Source organism: Myxocyprinus asiaticus, chromosome 45 (genome assembly GCF_019703515.2).
Source record: "Myxocyprinus asiaticus isolate MX2 ecotype Aquarium Trade chromosome 45, UBuf_Myxa_2, whole genome shotgun sequence".
Taxonomy (NCBI): domain Eukaryota; kingdom Metazoa; phylum Chordata; class Actinopteri; order Cypriniformes; family Catostomidae; genus Myxocyprinus; species Myxocyprinus asiaticus.
Window position 1 is genome coordinate 24,083,275 of NC_059388.1, and position 21,078 is coordinate 24,104,352.

General features: G+C 39.2%; 1 protein-coding gene across 7 annotated transcripts; it reads right to left on the bottom strand.

Annotated features, from left to right (window-relative positions):
• Positions 1-1,360: 1,360 nt before the first annotated feature.
• LOC127434904 (importin-8-like) lies at positions 1,361-20,788 on the bottom strand. 7 transcript variants are annotated; one of them, XM_051687967.1, is made up of 25 exons: positions 20,588-20,788; positions 18,960-19,041; positions 18,540-18,696; positions 18,298-18,456; positions 17,962-18,118; positions 17,762-17,851; positions 17,366-17,460; positions 17,032-17,116; positions 16,820-16,954; positions 16,646-16,745; positions 16,435-16,511; positions 14,472-14,588; positions 14,174-14,263; positions 13,864-14,029; positions 13,059-13,219; positions 12,837-12,962; positions 11,647-11,713; positions 10,999-11,124; positions 10,694-10,791; positions 10,175-10,270; positions 9,818-10,038; positions 8,371-8,576; positions 4,012-4,227; positions 2,332-2,461; positions 1,361-2,030 (listed from the first exon to the last, which is right to left on the bottom strand). In XM_051687967.1, coding segments are annotated over exons 1-25 (3,042 nt in total). In that variant the 5' UTR covers positions 20,672-20,788; the 3' UTR covers positions 1,361-2,029. The 7 variants fall into 7 exon arrangements, with proteins under 7 accessions (XP_051543927.1, XP_051543926.1, XP_051543925.1 ...); XM_051687966.1 differs by having other exon boundaries at positions 10,694-10,794; XM_051687965.1 differs by having other exon boundaries at positions 11,638-11,713.
• Positions 20,789-21,078: the final 290 nt, after the last annotated feature.

Consider the following 21,078-nt stretch of genomic DNA (forward strand, 5'->3'; position numbering starts at 1 on the left):
AACATTATGACCACTCACAGGTGAAGCGAATAATGTTTATCATCTCCTAACAAGGCCACATGTCAAGGTCTGGGAAGATTAGATGGTAAGCGAACAAAAAGTTTTCGTAGTCAACGTGTTGAATGCAGGAGAAATGAGCAGGAGTAAAGTCCTGAGCGACTCTGTCAAGGGTTAAATTGATATGGCCAGACGACTGGTTCACAGCATCTTTGAAATGGCAAGGCTTGTGGGCTGCTCCTGGTCAGCAGTGGTGAGTACCTACCCGACAGTGGTCCGAGGAGGGACAAACCACAAACCTGCGACAGCGTGTTGGGCGCCCAAAACTCATCGATGCGCAAAGACAGTGAAGGCTACCGCGTCTGATCCTAACCGACAGAAGGTCTACTGTGGCACAAGTCACAGAAAATTGTAATGATGGTTACAGAAGGAATGCATCACAACACACAGTGCATTGCACCCTGCTGTGTATGGGGCTGCGTAGCCGCAGACAAGTCAGAGTGCCCATGATGACTCCTGTCCACCGTCGAAAGCACCTACAATGGGCATGTGAGCGTCAGAACTGGACCTTGGAGCAGTGGAAGAAGGTCACCTGTACCCATGAGTGCCATTTTGAGTGCACCGTTTACCCGGGGAAGTGATGGCACTAGGATGCATTGTGGGAAGACGACAAGCCGGTGGAACGAGTGTGATGCTCTGGGCAATGTTCTGCTGGGAAACCCTGAGTCCGGCCATTCATGTGGACATCAATTTGACACGTGCCACCTACCTAAACATTGTTGCAGACAAGGTACACCCCTTCATAGCAATGGAATTCCCTGATGGCAGTGGCCTCTTTCAGCAGGATAATGAGCCCTGCCACACTGCACACATTGTTCGGGAATGGTTTGAGGAACATGATGAAGAGTTCAAGGTGCTGCCCTGGCCTCCAAATTCCCCAGATCTCAATCCAATTGAGCATCTGTGGGATGTGCTGGACCAACAAGTCTGATCCACAGCGGCTCCACCTCGCAGCTTACAGGACTTGAAGGATCTGCTGCTATTGTCTTGTTGCCAGATACCACAGGACACCTTCAGGGGTCTTGTAGAGTCCATGCCTTGGCGGGTCAGCGCTGTTTTGGCGGCACACGGAGGACCAACAGCATATTAGGCAGGTGGTCATAATGTTTTGGCTAATCAGTGTACATTCTTAAAAATTCTCCACAAAAGAAAGAAAATAATAAGAGTTTGGAGATGAGTAAATGATGGCAGAATTTTTGGGTAAACATGCACAAATTAAGGATCTGTAAAAATGCAACATTCTAGCAGATGTTTGATTCTTTTGAGATCAGCATAGTGCAAGAACACACAACCATGTCAGCATATGATTAGTTTTTTATAAATTTTTATGACTTAAGTTAATTCTAAAAATCTGACTGTTACAAAAACAAACTCTGAAACATACAAACATATGACAAATATAAACATCATCCTTCTAACATTTTAGACAGTGCACATTTGATCTGTTTGGGCAAAAACATGTATCCCCGAAGGCACTGAACAACAGCCTAAACCCCTCAACTGTCCCAACTGTCTGTCTGTCTCTCTGGCTGGCTTTGACATGTCTTACTGCACTGTCTTGGTCGAGTTCCTTGCTGACTCATTGCAAATTGAGTTGAGACTGAGAGAAACAGAATTTCTAACATTAATTTACATAGACACACAATCTTTCTGCACTCAATCACAAACATGCATAATTCTGCACAGATGGGCAGAGAGATGCACAAACTGCTCCTAGGAAGGTGTTCAACTTCACAGGACCTTAAAAGGCCTCTCTGTCCAGTTTTATACACATCTCTTTATTCCTGTTAAGAGTCTTGGATCTGAAGACGATCCTACCCATGCCAGCTGAGATGACTCTCATATCTAGAGGTCATGGTGGGCCATTTTGGTGTCTGAACCAGTTCTTGGGTAAATTCTTACAGATCCATATCCAAAGTCTCGGCTCTCTCTCTCTCTCTATGAATTGTCTAGGAATAACTGAAACATTTCTTCTGGGGAGAGGATGAGACAATCTTGAATTATTTAAAGAAACAACAAAATCTATCAGGCAGATACATTTGTAATTCATGCATTACTTCTAGTTGTTGAGAGCCACTGGCCCACATACACACACTATATAAAAATAAATTAGAATTTGTATAGCAGGGGCCATTCACACACGTTTTTGCATCCATATGCAATGTTTCTAACTGTTTTTCATTGGTTGCACGGCATCTAGTTTTTTCAATGCAAAAATGCATACAGTCTGAACGGCCCTTTACTCAGACTACAGCAGAGTACATAGATCCTCACCACAGTACTTTGACTCCTGCGCTCCTCCTCTGCTGGGCAATATTGTAGATCTCCTGCAGTTGTTTTTTCTGGTCTTCGCTTAGAGAGGACGTAAGGGACTGATACCAGCCTGCATCTGAACTTTGAACACCTGGAACAGGAAATATTTCCAATTACTGGTGCTACACATGTGGAGTCAAGAGTTTCTTTTATTAATTTACTTTGCAATTGATGTATAAATAGGATGGCAAAATAAATAGGCTTGTCATCTAATGTCAGTGTGTATCCAAGCCGTGTGTGCAGTCAAACTACACAGTATTTTGGCACAATTTACCAGTACTTGGTAATATGGCTAATACCAATACAATATTTAGCCTAGTGTTTGTTCTATGTGTTAGGCTGGTAAATCACACTGTTGATTATACATTTACAAAATTGTCTCATTCAGCCTGTCATATTAATAATTATGCATATTGTCAAACCTATGCATTTCATTTCAAATTTCATTTTTTAAACACATTTTTGTATGATTACCATTTTGGTACTATGTTGGGTCACCACTTTATGGCCACTGAAGCAAAACCAGTCGAGAACCACTGTCACAGATCATATACACTGATGAGCCAAAACATAATGACCACTCACAGGTGAAGCAAATAACGTTGATCATCTCCAAACAAGGCCACATGTCAAGGTCTGGGTAGATTAGATGGTAAGCAAACAATCAGTTTTCATAGTCAAATGGGCAGGAGTAAAGACCTGAGTGACTTTGTCAAGGGCCAAATTGTTATGGCCAGATGACTGGGTCAGAGCATCTCTGAAACGGCAAGGCTTGTGGGGTGCTCCCGGTCAGCAGAGGCGAGTACCTACCCAACAGTGGTCCAAGGAGGGACAAACCGGTGACAGGGTGTTGGGCGCCCAAAACTCATCAATGCGCGAAGGCAATGAAGGCTATGATGACCCCTGTCCACTGTCGAAAGCACCTACAATGGGCACACGAGCATCAGAACTGGACCTTGGAGCAGTGGAAGAAGGTCACCTGGTCTGATAAGTCCCGTTTTCTTTTACATCACATGGACGGCCGTGTACGTGTGCGCCGTTTACCTGGGGAAGTGATGGCACCAGGATGCACTGTGGGAAGATGACAAGCCAGTGGAGGGAGTGTGATGCTCTGGGCAATGTTCTGCTGGGAAAACCTGAGTCTGGCCATTCATGTGGATGTAAATTTGGCACGTGCCACCTACCTTTAACATCGTCGCTGACCAGGTACACCTTCATGGCAATGGTATTCCCTGATGGCATTGGCCACTTTCAGCAGGATAATGGCCCTGCCACACTGCACACATTGTTCGGGAATGGTTTGAGGAACACAATGAAGAGTTCAAGGTGTTGCCCAGACCTCCAAATTCCCCAGATCTCAATCCGATTGAGCATCTGTGGGATGTGCTGGACCAATAAGTCCGATGCAAGGCTGCTCCACCTCGCAACTTATAGGACTTAAAAGGATCTGCTGCTAATGTCTTGATGCCAGATACCACAGGACACCTTCAAGGGTCTTGTAGAATCTATGCCTTGGCAGGTCGGCACTGTTTTGGTGGCATGCGGAGCACCAACAGCATATTAGGCAGGTGGTCATAATGTTTTGGCTCATAAGTGTATGTCATATGTATATGACAATATTTTTTAAATAAATGTGCATACGGAGCAGGGAGGCGGTAAAGAACTGGTATTCATCCTCTCCGTTGTCGTAGTCCAGTGGTGTACTATATTCTTCTAATGGGGTCCCCTCGAGACCTTCATCATCCCAGTACTCATCATCATCGTCATCATCTTCATCTTCATTGCAGGTGGAAGCGCTGGATGACTGCAGGGTCATCCCTTTCTCTCCTACCTCATCTTCATCACTGGGAATCTCCTCTGGAAAACAGAAATTATGATGAAATGGATTTCTATTATGATTCCATTATCTGAAAGCAGGGAACAGGATGGGTTTGGAGATTGTTGTCTGGAGCTAAAGCAAATGTCAATTCTAAATATAGGTATGTCAAGTGTTTTTAATCTCACACTACTGTTCCCACCAGTGCGCAAAAAAAAAAAAAAAAAGACATGATCTCAGGCCATTCATTAAGAAATCTGTACAGTTGAAATGTAACTATGGCTGAATCCCTTACCATATCTTATGTACATACAATATATTACTATATATTTTCTATATATTATGCATCAATAAGATTAGGGTGCTTCAAATAATTGAGCATTCTATGCTTGACCTTACGTAAATGTATATACAGTAAGCGTATATTGCCTAAATGAAGAATCATGCTTGAATTATATACAATTCCAATGGGTTTTCAAAGCTTCCAATATTGTGTTAATAAAAAGGGGGAGATGGTTCTCTTTTGACATTGTAAATTGTTAAAAATGGTGAGGAATGCATGACTAAAACTACCTCAGCAGTTTTTAAATATATGGACGTATAAATTAGTTTGTTTATAATGCCATGTCAGCTTCAGTGGCTATTTTCATGGCAAAATATAAATACATTTCTAGGTTAAAATTGAAAATCAGGTAAAACAACTCAAAAATTGGACCTAAAAGTTAAGTTAAACAAATTATTTGACTTATAAACTCTGAAAACTTGTGTGTTATTGACTTGAATGTTTATTAGAAAACGAATATAAATGCAAATGCTACGTAAATGCATACATATATAAATGCTTACAAACAAATGCAAATAGTATGCGAAACAGAAGTCTGTTATATCTAAAAGCAATTTCATGACATTAAGGCTGTCAATTTAAAATTCAAAATTCAAATATTCATTGAATTTAAGATAAATTTCACATTCAAATGCTAAAATGCACATACAAATTTTGTATGTGTGCCAAGCACTGATGATAATTTACATTCTCGGGCTAAAACAGGTGCAGTACAATGAATAAAACAGAACGCAGGTGTCTCAAGATGCGATTGAATTTATTTTTAAATTGACACAGCGTCTAAAAAAAACATTCATTGTTACAGCATGAGACACTGAAAAAAAAAACAGCGAGACAAAATGCAACGGTCAAAGATGTAAGTCTAGCGCATGCTTGCATATAAAATTCGGTCACATTCGGAGTGAACGGCCCCCAGAGATGGAGGTCTTTGCTCTCTTATTAGCATCTCACCGCATACGTACATACAATTTTATTTAATGAAAAACATTGTGGTACCACCGGAATTGAAGCTTAAGTCCGTGGTAGTACTATGCCACCAGTATAGTCTACTGTGCAACAGTTAACATAGAAATCGTCTCTTTTCGCATTTTACTTTATATTTTTTTTAAATTACTGGCTAAATCTTTTGACTTTATCATTTCAAGCACATTTGTTAACAGTAAGATATGGTCTTTGCAATAAACAATCGCTAACACACGGTGCTGATTGGTTTATATCAAGGAGCTCTAAAATACTACTTACAGTATATTGATTTGATGTGCCCTCATGTGGATGTAACAGACAATGTCAGTTTAAAATCAGTTGTCTTTTAGATATCCCACCTATCAGAAATAATGCCTTTAAATTAGAATAGAATTTGAATATTGTTCCTCATCCCTGTTGACAGCCCTGCATGACATCACAGTATATCCCAATACTGATTAACTGTCATACTAAAAACACTCAATAGTATGCACGTTCCCCATTACCAGCAAAGAACATACTAGAGCTTAGTATAAGTATGCAAATTAGGGCGCAACCTACGTCTCAGCTCAGTTAAGGATACACTGTATTAAAAAATCCATGACACAAGGATCGAACAAGGATTGCAAACAAGGATCAACTCTCACAATGCAAATTGATAAAATGGCAATGGAAAACAAAACAATGAAAGAAACCATACTTCACCTACAATGTCTTAGTGTGCGAGACAACCTAATTTTCACAGACATACCCGAACAAACACAAGATAACCTTGAAGAAGAGATTAAAGAATTCATGCACTCAGCTCTAAAGATCCCTAAAGTAACTGTTGAGAAAATCACCTTTCACCACATTGGACAAAAACAGCTCGAACACCAATACCAAACAATCCTGCCCAATAGTCACAAAATTTGAACACTATAAAAACAAAGAACTTGTAAAAAGCAAAGACAAAGAATCGCATGGAACGAACTTCGGGATCAACGATCAGTTTCCACGAGAAATCCAAGAAAGAAGGAAAAAACTAATACCAATCATAAAACAGCACAGAACTGAGGGAAAACACGTATCGCTCACCGTGGACAAGTTATATATAAAGGGACAATTATACAGAGACACCGATACCACTTGGATATAACACGGTAATCTTTCATTATCATGTCGCCAGCAAAGAATATGTTTAGAAAACACTGAACAATTTACTATTCGGCCGTCAGATCCTCAATGCATGCTTCCCACTTCATTTTCCATGCATGTTGCATACCTTACTTTAATGTTTAAGTCTTCTATGTCATGTATATCCTGTGTTAATTGTCAGCTAAGATCTGGTCCACTATATTATATTATACTACATTATCTTTTTTTATTATACTAAATCTAATTATTTAGTTCTGTTATATATAATATTATAATATAACTGCATCTGTACCAAATTGTGATATAGTCAATTAAAAGTGAAACAATCTGTCTGTTGGAAAAATGACTTATGCACAAAGTAGATGTCCTAAACAACTTGCCAAAACTATAGTTTGCTAATATGAAATCTGTGGAGTGGTTAAAAAATGAGTTTTAATGACTTCAACCTAAGTGTAGGTAAACTTCTGACTTCAACCGTATCTACTCCTTTTGTATGTTTTGTGGCATTAATAAAATACATATTTTATTAATAAAATAAAAATTAATAAAGACACTACAAAGGGTTTTCCACCTCACATGCTATAAGAATGCAGGACAGCGATGCAGGGTTTTGAAGTTGTATTTAATTCCTGCGAGTCAAGAGTCTAATGCCTAAGGTTCATAATCATGTTAAACTAACACTCGCCAGTCCTTCCACCATTCCCCATGTCTCCAGGGCCGTTACAGCGATTCAATCAGTTCTCAGCCGTCCGTGAAGCATGATGACTAAAGAGTAACCTCGAGCAATATGCCACAAATAGCACTTCTTTGCAAGGATTAGTTTACCTGAGGCAAAGTGAGGTGAGGACTTCATGAGGCGGCAAGATTAGAAATGAACACAAAACCTCCAAAAGCAACAAACAAGAAGAAAATTGGACTTGAAAGGTCAAAGCTTAATGACATGAAGGCGCATGACTTATTTTTTTCCCTCATTAAAAACTCCAATTGTAAATTTGAAACACATGTATATAATTATGAGCAATCACATGAGGTGACGACTCCAGTCATATCAGTAACCTTATAAAAGCGGTTTTACTCTACATGGAGAGAGTCCCCTCATGGGTGCTAGCATGTTATGATCACATGACCAGCCAAATACTTCTCACTTAATCTCAGTAATCGCACTGTTATTGGACATTTTCACTCATGAATTTAAATTAATCATGGCTGACTTTCTACAATGGCATTAGTAAATAAAAACTTTTGCATTTGAATGAAGCTGCATCCAGGCCATTAGGTGTCAGTGTCGACAAACAAAACAACATGCAAAACAAATGACTGAGTTCACCCCTTTAATTACACTCTTTGTGCTCTCAATTTCTATACTTTTGGAACATTAAATTTTTTCTATTAAAGTTTTTGCATCAAATGCATGTCCACCCTCTCTCTAACCCTTAGAATTAAAAAGGATGTTTTTGCTACTGTTCCTTTAATATTTCAACATGCAAATTAGGTAATATACATTTAAAAAATCTTAAAGGTACAGTAGCTAACCTCTGTGAAATGCGTAATATCACCCCTCCCATAACACATCAACAGTTTTCACCAGGACGGGCAAAGTTGCTGAAAAGGCGTTAATATGTAAATGAGAGTAGTCATTTGTTAAATGAAAATCCTGTTTTCCATGATATGGCCCCTTTAATGGCCCTTTAACCCCATCCTGTCAGCATTGAAATATCTTTCTCTCTCCCCACAATCTCACCATTCTCATCCTCCTCTGAGCCTTGAGCTCTTGAGAGCTGCTCTGGCTTGTTGAGGACTCTGGAGGTGTAGATGTGCTTTAAGCCCAGGAAGAGGAGCAGGACGGAGGGGACGATCTGTCCCGCCACTTCCTCCAGGACTGCAGGGCGGCTGGGCAGCTCCATCAGAACACTGAGCCCAATGATGCACATCTTTCGGTCGTGAAGTCTGTGGAGATAAATGACACAAAGCAATTAAATGTTTACAGTGGAAAAAAAAAAACATGCAGTCACTGGTGTCATCATTAATTACCATGGCTGATTTTGTCCCTGCAATTTAGGTGTATTAAAATACATTTTAGTTTTTATATTAGGGCAAATTTCAATCCCGACACCGTTATCCAGCTGATTCATGCATTTATCCATTGACCTACAAAATATGATGATGAAGTTATCCAATTAAATATGTCACAAGCACACTGGATTCTTGGGCCACACCACTTTTGAAAACAAAGTGACACCCATAAATGCAGTTCATTTTAAAGGGATAGTTCACCCAAAAATGAAAATTCTCTCATCATTTACTCACCCTCATGCCAAACCAGATGTATATGACTGACTTTCTTCTGCAGAACACAAACTAAGATTTTTAGACTAATATTTTAGCTCTGTAGATCCATATAATACAAGTGACTGGTGACCAGAAATTTGAAGGTCCAAAAAGCACATATATGCAGCATTAAAGTAATCCATACGACTCCAGTGGTTAAATCCATATCTTCAGAAGCGATATGATAGGTGTGGGTGAGAAACAGATCAATATTTACCAGTAAGTCCTTTTTCACTATAAATCTTTACTTTCACTTCCAAATTCTTCTTCTTTTGTTTTGGCAATTTGCATTCTTCATGCATATTGCCACCTACTGGGCAGGGAGGAGAATCTGTAGTAAAAAAAGGACTTAAATATTGATCTGCTTCTCATCCACAACTATCATATATCTTCTGAAGACATGGATTTATCCACTGGAGTGCGCTTTTTGGACCTTCAAAGTTCTGGCCACCATTCACTTGCATAGTATGAACCTACAGAGCTGAAATATTCTTCTAAATCTTTGTTTGTGTTCAGCAGAAGGAAAAAAGGTAATACACATCTGGGATGGCATGAGGGTGAGTAAATGATGAGAGAATTTTCATTTTTGGGTGAACTATCCCTTTAAACGAGGTAAAGCAAGAGTGATGATTGAAAATTCTAAGAGAACCAAAAAACAAACAAAAAAACAAAACAGTATTGACACAGCTGCCATATTAGCATGAAGAGAGCTAAAGGTGTTTAATCTAAATCAATTGGTCCAGTGTAGAACCACTCAATCGTTCACAGTAAAAAGTGATAAATCTCTGTTAATGAAGTGCATCTGTAACATATGACAATCAGAAGCAAATGAAAGCTATTTCCTGTGCAAACATGCTCACCCTAAGAAAAACTCTGTGTCGTTCATCCATTGGTTGATGAACTGTGCTGTGATTGGCTCAGGGCTGTGAGGGAAGCGGATGTTCTCCAGTTTGTGTATGAGCAGGGTGGGGTTGTAGTACAGAGCTGCGATGACCACCTGTAGACACATGGTGCGCAGCTCGCTAGACTTCACACCACGTGTTAACCGCTCCAACACGGCCTCCACAAACAGAGGGATACACTAAAATACATACACGGGGACAAAATGACACATAAGAAGATTATTTGCATATTTGATTTGACACTAAATACAAACAAAATATGACAAAAAAACAAAAACAAATGTGCATGCCGAACAACACACACAAATGAATGACCTGGTCAATACCACGTCCACGGCATTGTAATATTATGACCTCCAAAAGTTTGGCAGCGTGGCATTCTGGGTCCTCCCCACCATCACTAGTTAGGACCTGAAGGGTCAAAAGGTCAAATGTGAAATATTGGTAGAACTGTCAGAATTTGTTATAATTATTTACTTTATATTAAACATAAAATAGAACCAAATACGACCAATATATAAAATATAAACTGAAAAAAAAAAAAAAAAAAAAAAAAAAACGTATTTATAAAACAGACATCAATACAAATGTAGCTGTAAATCATTCATAAGATACAAAACAACAGTATAAACACTCTGCTAGAATACATGCTAGATAACTGGTTTCAATTATATATTACACAATGTTCTACTGTCCACCATTACGCCTTCATATTTTAGATGTTTGGGGCATTTATGTTGCTTCTGGTGGCATTTTTGCCCTGATCCCTGGTTAATTTCTGACTCTGCCAGCTAGACTTTATACAACTTCAAGACATGTATAGTAAAAAAACACCTTTTTGCACATTGTGTATATGACCTCCAGGTACTTGGGATTTGACAGCAGCATGTTTGTGTCCACGGTAATGTAATTGTGCAAGAGAGGCATCATATCTGCTTAAACAGGGTAATATATCACATCATTAATAGAGTAGTCAATATAGCATAACCATTTTCAAACTACTAAAAGCAAGTGCACACATCAATCATCTTAATGACTATTTCAACCTGTTTCAATCATGGGATGAATTATAGTTTAAGGTGGAGAAGAGAGATCAAGTCTAGGCCTGAATCTCAGCTGCGTTTCATATTGTCGAACACCTGTAAAATAGTCAAAGCAGTCATGCTGGAAGACTTCATATAGGACACCCAGAAGCTGCCACATCGGAGGGGAGATGGACTGACAGGTGAGTCCAAACGCTAGAGACAATATCTCCTCATAAAACTCTGAAAGAGACAGATGAATCATAAATGATTGGAAAGGAACTTTTCAGGGCAATAAAGAATAAGATAAAGCTACATGTAAAATATTTATTAAATGCTTATATTTGCTTTGATAGTAAAATAAGATATGTTTTATTTCAGTGCTCCACCATGTGGTCAAATGTTGTAATAATCTTTTATGTCCATTACGAAAGGTGAGTTCGTACTGACAGTGCTAAACTCAGATGTTAAAGTTAAACACTGCTAAACTTTGTTACAACACCAACTGCTCATGGTGCTTCAAATTGCAAGCTCCCACTGACAACAAATGACTTGTCGTTGCTTTGTCACTGCGAAGCACTGTCAGTGTGAACGCCCCTAAATATGTTTTTTTTGTGATGTCTGGATAGAAAAAAAAAAAATAAACATTTAAACTACTTCATTAGAAGTCATCAAAACCTTTTTCTTATCTTGAGCCTAAATGTATGTTAATAAATCTTAAATAGCAAAACAGCACCCACCACCCCACACACACACCTGCCATACCTATGATGGGTTTCTGCAGCACAAGACCAATGACCTGCAAGCATATACTCTCCAACTGCTGAGTGATCTGACACACAGACAGATAAAATAGCACATTAAACTCACAGTAACATTTATTTTGCTGTCAGTTTGTATGCAATTCTACTTTCAGTGTGAAAATCTATCCACACAGGGTATGAGTCAACTAAAAATACAATTAAAATATTAGTAAAATTTTTCACAACAAAACTGTTCGCACCAAGTCTGTTGGCAAATTTTCATCATTCTCAGATTTTTTTTGTTTTTTTGGGTGCATTAAAGAATTTTTGAACAAAAAACAAAACAAAATGCAAGGCAAAACAAAAAGCAAGACAAAGCAAAGCAAAACAAGACGAGACAAAGCAAGACAAAAAAAAAAAAAGCAAGACAAAACAAAACAAGAAAAAGCAAAGCAAAACGAAGCTAGACAAAACAAAGCAAAGAAGAACAAAGCAAAGTAAAGCAAAGCAAAGCAAAACAAGACAAAGCAAAGCAAAGCAAAGCAAGACAAAATGCAAAGCAAAACAAGACAAGACATGACAAAGCAAAGCAAAGCAAAGCAAAACAAGACAATACAAACCGGGGGCCTGGGTAGCTCAGTAAAGTAAAGACGCTGACTACCACCCCTGGAGTGGCGAGGTTGAATCCAGGGTGTGCTGAGTGACTCCAGCCAGGTCTCCTAAGCACCCAAATTGGCTTGGTTGCTAGGGAGGGTAGAGTCACATGGGATAACCTTCTCATGATCGCTATATGTGGTTTTCGCTCTCAGTGGGGCGCGTTGTGAGATGTGCGTGGATACCGCGGAGAATAGCGTGGAGCCTCCACATGTGCTACGTCTCCGCGGTAACGCACTCAACAAGCCACGTGATAAGATGCGTGGATTGACGGTCTCAGACGCGAAGGCAACTGAGATTCGTCCTCCGCCACCCGGATTGAGGTGAGCCACTATGCCAAAAAAAGCAAGACAAAACAAAGGAAAACAAAGCAAAGCAAGACAACTAAAGGCAAAACAAAACAAGACATAAAATGAAACTAAACAAACAACAGGACCTTTGAAGTCATCAAAGCAGTCATTGCAGTGCAATATTTAAGACTAGATGGGAAGGAATTCACAGAGATGCAATGCAATGCATTGGACTTGGCATGAACAGGCGTTGAGCACATGTCCAAACCTCTTTGTGGTCCTCCATGACGGTGAGTATTGTGTCTATGGTGCTGAGAATCCCTAGTGCCATCACTGTCTTATCTTCACTCTCCTCGTATTCTTCACTCTGGAGAATCTTGCTGAAGATCTCTGCCTGCACCGAACAACACGTTTATCAAATATCTCTGCCAGAATGAATATAGAAATTTTAAAATGATAATACACTTAGAAACAAAGACTAGTGCAGTACCAGATTCTGTGTCATATCCACAGCTATCACAGCCACTTCCTGGTTGTATTCACAGATCATTTTCTGGATGACGCTGGTGAGGTCATCGTTTTCTGTTTCTTTAATGATGTGCAGCAATTCCTGCATCACAGGCTTGATGAACGGCCTGATATAGACCTTAGCTACACTCACAAGAGACAAGAACATGGAAGAGAGAATGTTGTGATAAAGTACTGCTGGGACAGACAGCAGCCACTGGTGTTGCATTTAAATAAATGGATTAATCTACTTGTCTCTTAAACCAATTACCCAGAGTAAACTAATTTGGGTCAATGACAAATAAGAATGTCCGAGATGTTAAAAAGGGGAAATCTTTTAAAATGCATGTGCCAAGTTCTTAAAAAATATAATGTATGTGCAATCAATATAATATACATATTTATACCATTGTTAACAAAAGTTTTGTTTTTAATGTTAGGTGGATTGACCCAAAAAAAAGGTCAGATGGTGTAACCAAGTAAAAACTAAAGTAATAACATTTTACTTATACCTTGAACACAAGTGAGTGTGCACAGTTACACACCCTGACACTTTTGACATGCATTAGAAATATCTAAATTCATTTTAATTCAGATATGAAAACATCCTCATGATATGTGAAAGGTGTATTCAAGTCATTGTCTGTGTAAATTGCAGTTTTGTCATTGACCCTTTAATTTGGTAAAATGAATGAATGCATTTCGTTTTGAATAACAGTAAAAGAAAGCAGACTCATATTTTAAACCGCTATCTCTCTTCAAGTGCTTGGTGTGGTGTGTATTCAAACCTTGCTCCTGGTTGCTGATGAGCATCTGCAGTGCAATAGCTGCCTCCACTTTGACAGGCATTTCCTTATCATCCACCAGGTTCTGTTTCACCAGCTCCACAGCGTTCCTCAGAACCAGCTCATTATGAAACTTCAGAGGACTGAAAGAGTGCAGCACCCAGCATGACTACACAGACAGCCAGAAAGACCACAATTATGTCTCCATGGAAACCATTGTTGCATTGAAAATGGACTAGTGCAGTTTTGATATCTGAAGTTTTGAGTTCACATTGCTATCAGGTCTAGACACGATCTAGACACACTCACTCACCCTGGCCCGTAGGTAGCCCAGATTTGAGTTGAGCAGAGGAAAGACATAATTTTGTAACATGAGCTCCATCTGGTCCCTGTACACCCGCTTCTGCAGAAAAAGACATGGAACATAAAAAAGCAACTGGAGAAACCTCGTAATGTTCCAAACTGAGTCACTATCACACACACCAGAGAGTTTAGCGGAATATTTAATTTCAGACACCGTCCAAAAACACAGAAACTTGACAAAATCTCTGAAACGATGCAATGGTCCCAGTGTTTTGTTTTTATTAAAAAAAAACAAAAAAAAAACTAACCTTTAGCAAGGGCTGAGCTAACGCACCGATTACATGCAGTGCTCCATCCTTCCTGCGGGGGTCAGCATTGGGATCCATAAGGATCTGATGACAAAATTCCATGATCTGAGGCAAAACCTGAAATATCACCAGAAAAGGTCAAGACTAGAGGTCGACCCATAGTAGATTTTGCCGATACGATAAACGATTAATCGGCCGAAAGTTTTTAAAATTGATTTATAGAATACTAAAAAAAAATCTTAGTCTTTTCTTACTATGACGGACACAGACACAGAGGCTACAAGGCCATTTATTTCCATCTTAGTACAGAAAAGAAAACAATATTTAACAATATAATGCTTTATTAACGTTTTCCAACAAGCCTTCCACAGTTTAAAGATAGAAATACACTAAAATAGCACCAATTCAAGTAACGTTAAACGTTTCCCAAAGTCTAAGTGGGAGGTTGACTAACTGAAAGAACTAGTCTCCACATAGGTTGCAATTTCCTTGCAATGGTCATTGAATCTCCTAAACTTTCATCCTCCACAATATTAATCTGTCCTAATCTGCTTTGCTACAACAATCGTGAAGCCGTGTTCATGATTCGCGTTAGGGTGTCAACGGCAGCGTCAGTCGGCGCTTTGAACTCCACATGAAAAGCGCTTGCACACAAAAACGTCTCATTCTGTGTTTTGGTAATAGTTAATACTTGACATGCCGCTGACTACCACCCTTGGAGTCGCGAGTTCGAATCCAGGGCATGCTGAATGACTCCAGCCAGGTCTCCTAAGCAACCAAAGTGGACCAGTTGCTAAGGAGGGTAGAGTCACATGGGGTAACCTCCTCGTGGTCGTGAACAGTGGGTCTCGTTCTCAATGGGGCATGTAGTAAGTTGTTCGTGGATCGCGGAGAGTAGCATTAGCCTCCATGTGCGTAGTCTCCGTGATGTCATGCACAACGAGCCACGTGATAAGATGCGCAGATTGACATCTCAGAAGCGGAGGCAACTGAGACTTGTCCTCCGCCACACGGATTGAGGTGAGTAACTGCACCACCACGAGGACCTACGAAGTAGTGGGAATTGGGCATTCCAAATTGGGAGAAAACATAGGCTGAAAAATACTTGATTTCTATCACAAGACCCATCTGGGCTTGTTTAGTACCTTTCCCCATCACTTTATCACTGAATCACTGCTGTGTGTGTGTTTGTGGTGTGTTGTGTTAATGTAATGACTCCGGGTGGACACATCGCAAAAATTCCACCCTTCCAACAAGTGTTAATGCTGTATTAACGGTAAATGCGGTAAATATTAACTGCGATTAAGAAAAATGAACACGTTAAACATTTTTAGTTAATCGCATACATTAACGCATTAATTCTGACAGCTATATATATATATATATATATACAAAATCCATGATTACTAACAAGACATTAAGTTGGAGACACAATGTGCAGATGGGGCACGTTTCCATACCCTCGCTTTAATTTAAAACATTTGATTATCTAATCAAAATATAAAATTGAGGGTAAAATATGGATGAATACTGTCAACAATGGCAGATTTAGATCCCCAGGCGGTATCAGTGATTGTTTTTATTTCAACTCTAGAGGGCGCTGTTAAACTGTAGATCCAAGCCGTTTTAAATATAGAATTTTTTTCTCCAGATAAACATGGTGGAATAATTTTATTTATTTTTTAATTCCAAAAAGGAACTATGGTTAATCAGTAAAACGGATGAATAAGTCTAGTCAAGACATCTGCTCCAGTCAAGACATCTGATCCAATGACATTAAAAATGCATAATATTGCAGTTTGATTCATATTTTGCAAAGTAACGTTAATTAAAAATGGAAAGGCAGTAAATGTGATGCATTCTTATAAATCACTTTGGAATGCCCACAATGAACTGCAAAGAATATAAATGCTAATGTAAACAAAAGCACTGGCCATAAACACTAGTGTGAGGGTAGACTTACCTCCTTCCTCTTTCTGGCTGCCTTACACAATAGAGTCTGAGCGGCCGTGGCCGGGAACACATGATCGTCATAAATATCTACAGTTGCACAGAAACAAGGAACCACAGATCAGCCAATCAAATCATATGGCAATCAATCATCAGCAAATCAGCTTTATCAAACTTTGCAAAGAGAAAGATTGAAAATAGATTCAATCTCTAAGCACACTGACTGAATTTCATGCGGATGTACTCATATGGATCTTCCTGCCATAGTCTTTCATCTTCATCTTTATAGCACATGAGAGGAAACACCACCTCCTGAGTTATAGTCTGCAGAGAGAGAGAGATATTAAGATCATTTATATGAAGTCATGTCATGCTGTTTTGGAGTCCGTTCTTCTCACCGGCATGTGTGGTTTCATTTGTTTCCATGTGATCGAGTGCGAAACGCCCTGAGTCATATAGCTTAATGCCTGCTGGAGGACTCGAGGACTCACATACTGCTTCTGTCTGTACTGGTCAATCACCTTTAACAAGATCTACAGCAATACAAAGAGAAGAAATTACTTAATGCACAATAATGTTCACAAACTAAAACTACACATCTGGTCCATACCTGTTGGATTCCTGTCGCATAAGTCTTCAAGTAAAAATCTGCAAACTCAAAATACTCTTTTGTAACGTTGCCGGGACTCCCATATCTGAATACAAATCAAACAAACAGTACAAATCATACCGAATAATGAATACTGAGTTTATTGATTTAATTCTTATCCCCTCTTATTTACGACCGTATTTCACATCGTATATGTCAGATATTGTGACAAGCGAAACAATACTGATCAAGTTGTTGTTTTCCTTTTTCTTTGATGACATGCAGCTAATTTCCTTCTTGGGGATCACTATCATGTCTTTAAAAGACCAAAATGTGGTTTGGTTTGTTGAATCACCTCTCAAACATTCTTGTGATGATGTGCAGTGCCCATTTCTTGCACTTCCACCAGACCAGTTCAGGTCTGTCATCTTCATCAGCTTTCAGAGTCTCCTAAGAATCATTGAAAACTGAGTCACACACTTATCTGCTCAAAAGATCTTACAGGGACAGTTCCCTGAAAAATGAAAATTCTGTCATCATTTATGCACCCTCATTTTGTCCCAAACCCATATGACTTTCTTTCTTCATTGGAACACAATTGGAGATGTTAGGCAGAATTTTAGACTCAGTCACCATTAACTTTCATTGCATGGAACATCTCTTTTTGTGTTCCACTGAAGAAAGAAAATCATAAATTTGAGCATGAACCATCTCTTTCACTGTAAAAAAATAAAATAACACACAAACGTACTGCCGGGACGTCTCGATCCACAACTGTCCTCAGGATCTCCATCCAATGGGTCATGACTGTGTTATTGATCAGCTGTAAGGGGAGGGAATACTGCAGACACACACAAAGGGGTTTAATACGGATATTAGCCATCCAATAATGTATGCACGTATTTTAGGACTAGCAAGTTAATGAAAAATGAAACAAATTTACTCACACACCTGTACGAGCGCATGGAAAATCTTCAGTATTTGTTTCTGGATGAGCACAGAGATGAAGGTGGCATCAGACAGGAGCTGAGTGATCAGCTGCTGGAGTCGGGGCAAGAAGATCTGCATCGCTGCCAACAAGGGGTTCCGTTCCTCTGCCTTCTTAAACCTGACCACCACAAACCCCAGATCAAGAATCATACTGATCCACAGTCAAATATATCTCAATGTAATCTTTCATTGAACTCTAATTTAAAAGAAAGAAAGCCATAGGTTGCGAGCAACGAGGGTTAGTAAACGATGAGATAAGTTTCATTTTTGGGTGAAATTTCCTTGTGTGTGACTTACTCATAGGTTTTGACCAGTTGGTACAGAGCGAGCAGACTACCGTACCAACTTCCACTGTTTTGAGACTGCAGGTGCAGGTTGATCTTGTCTACAACCCCCATCCACCGCCCAGGAAAATCATGCTTTATTATTGCACGCAAACATACTGTCAGCTGAGCCCTGTCAAATAATAAACAAAGTCATTTTAATGTTCGAAAACTCAATTGTGAATACAAAACGTCATACTCACACAACTGACTCGCCTTATGGACTCCGGACAGCGAATAATGGCCTCCACAATGTTTTCTCGGATCTGTCCACGATCATTTTCATGGATATTGAATGGAAAGACCACCTCCCCCAGCATGGGCTCTCGGTCCTGCCAGTACTGACTCACCATGTTCTTCAGGTATATAGCAGCTGCAAAGCAAAAATATGATGTTACCACCTATTTTATCCAATCACAACGCGCATATCGTAAAGGGGGAGGGCCTCGATTCAAAATAATCGAACTGTTAAATTGTATTTGGGTCTTTCTGTACAATATCAGAGTTGCTCAACATGGTGCAAAGTGACGGGAGGTGTTTACTTTAAGTTTAATAATCCATTACAGTATTTTCTTGTGGTATATGAAGGTCTAACACACAGTATAGATATTTGAAGAGGAAAATAGCTGCTCTTACCTGCCTGTCGCACAGGAAACTCCACCTGATCCGACACAATGATCTGCAGCAGAGTGGGGGCGAAGTTGATGATCTTGTAGGACTGAAAGAGACCCAACATTTGAAATTAGAGAGCTTGACACCAGACCTTTGAAATTCTTCGAAAACGATTCATTGACTTAATCTCCAAGCCTGGCTGATTTTTCTTAAAGGGATAGTTCACCCCATTTACTCACCCTCATTCCATCCTAGATGTGTATTACTTTTTTTTCTTCTGCTGAACACAAACACATTTTTTTAGAAGAATATTTCATATCTGTAGGTCCTCACAATGCAAGCGAATGGGTACCAAAATTTTGAAGCTCCAAAAGTACATAAAGGCAGCATAAAAGTAATCCATAAGACTCCAGTGGTTAAATCCATATCTTCAGAAGCGATATGATAGTTGTGGGTGAGAAACAGATCAATATTTAAGTCAGTTTTTACCATAAATTCTCCTCCCTGCCCAGTAGGTGGTGATTTGCACAAAGAATGCAAATCTCTTAAAACAAAAGAAGAAGAATGTGAAAGTGAAAGTGGAGATTGATAGTAAAAAAGGACTTAAATATTGATGTTTCTCGCCCACACTTATCATATAACATCTGAAGACATGGATTAAACCACTGGAGTCATATGGATTAATTTTATGATGTTTTTATGTGCTTTTTGGACCTTCAAAGTTCTAGCCACCATTCACTTGCATTGTATGGACCTTCAGAGCAGAGATATCTTTCTAAAAATCTTTGTTTGTGTTCAGCAGAAGAAAGAAAGTAAATAGACATCTGGGATGGCATGAGTGTGAGTAAATGATGAGAGAATTTCATTTTTGGGTGAACTATCATATCAGTAACTCTCTGTCAAATATTAAAAACAGATGGGACATCAAATTTAATTCATAGCACTACACTGACAATGAGACTAACTGGATTGAATCTTAAAAATTCAACAACCCAGATTTTGTGAGTGTGACAGCACTCTCCCTAGTGATACACCAACTTTACACAAATTTGAGTTTAGCAGCAACAGTGAACTGACTTTACATAGAAGGCTTTGTATTGACTGTTGAGAATGCATAATTGCACAGAACTGCATCAGCGGTCTGAAACAATGGTGATTTATATGGATCAGAACCAGGCCACAATGTAAAATATCCCAGAATAACATTCCACCTAATGCAGACTTATAGCCAACCTTTTGTAGTAGTAGTGCTTTTTTTCACATAACTATTAGGAATGTGGTGTTGTTTGTCTATTTAATCAAAAATGAAAATAATTACGTTTTGGATGTTAGAATAAAGTATATGACATCAACATTACATTGATTTGGTCAATAATGATTAAGATTAAGGAAGTTGCATATCCCAGTATCTCATTCTATTGTTGCACACTGATGGTACTGATGCATTCAACCAATGCAACTAGTTTGCCAGCATAACCACTCGAAATCAACCATATAAACAATAATAGAGGTAAGATAGGGCTGTGATCGGATATATTAAGTATTATTCTCACTTATGCATTAAATTCAGGCCCTCTTATAGCAAAGACACTGTTCTTATGGTGCTTTTGTTCTCCAAAGAAACAACAAACTTCTCCAGAAGGATGACTGACCTGGTTGAGTTCATTCTCAGCCGCTACCCTCAGATTGGGGTCTATTGTGCCCTTCAGAGCTTGTATGATTCGATTGGGATCCATGAGGCTCGATGTGATGAATAAATCTGAATAAACTTTACACTATCAGACAGATACAAGGGCGAGATTCAGATGAGTCGGATCTTCCAGAAAGCCCTGCCCCAGTCTGCCGGCAAGCGACTGTCATCGTCGCAAAGAACAAAGCCGACACGAAAGGTTTACGGTAGCAAATGGGTGTCACAACAACGGCGGTCATTAAAGGAATAGTTCACCCAAAATGAAACTTCTGTCAATATTTACTTACCCTAATGTCGTTCCAAAGGAGATATTAGGCAGAATAATGGTCATCATTCACTTGAATGGAGACTGAAGCAGTGTCCCAAACGACACACTATGCACTCAGTCATGTAGCGTATGATTTTTTTCAAGTGTAGTATAGTCCCAAATGGAACACTTAACAGTTTTTTACT

Bases quoted from the DNA above. Each gene is read 5' to 3' on its own strand.
- LOC127434904 (XM_051687964.1), bottom strand. From the start codon at position 20,671: ATGGATCCCAATCGAATCATACAAGCTCTGAAGGGCACAATAGACCCC. The intron at 13,220-13,863 runs GTTTGAATACAC...TTGTGAGTGTAG, and splicing joins CATCAGCAACCAGGAGCAAG to CTAAGGTCTATATCAGGCCG. The intron at 11,714-12,836 runs GTTTGGACATGT...TCTGTGTGTCAG, and splicing joins TCATGGAGGACCACAAAGAG to ATCACTCAGCAGTTGGAGAG.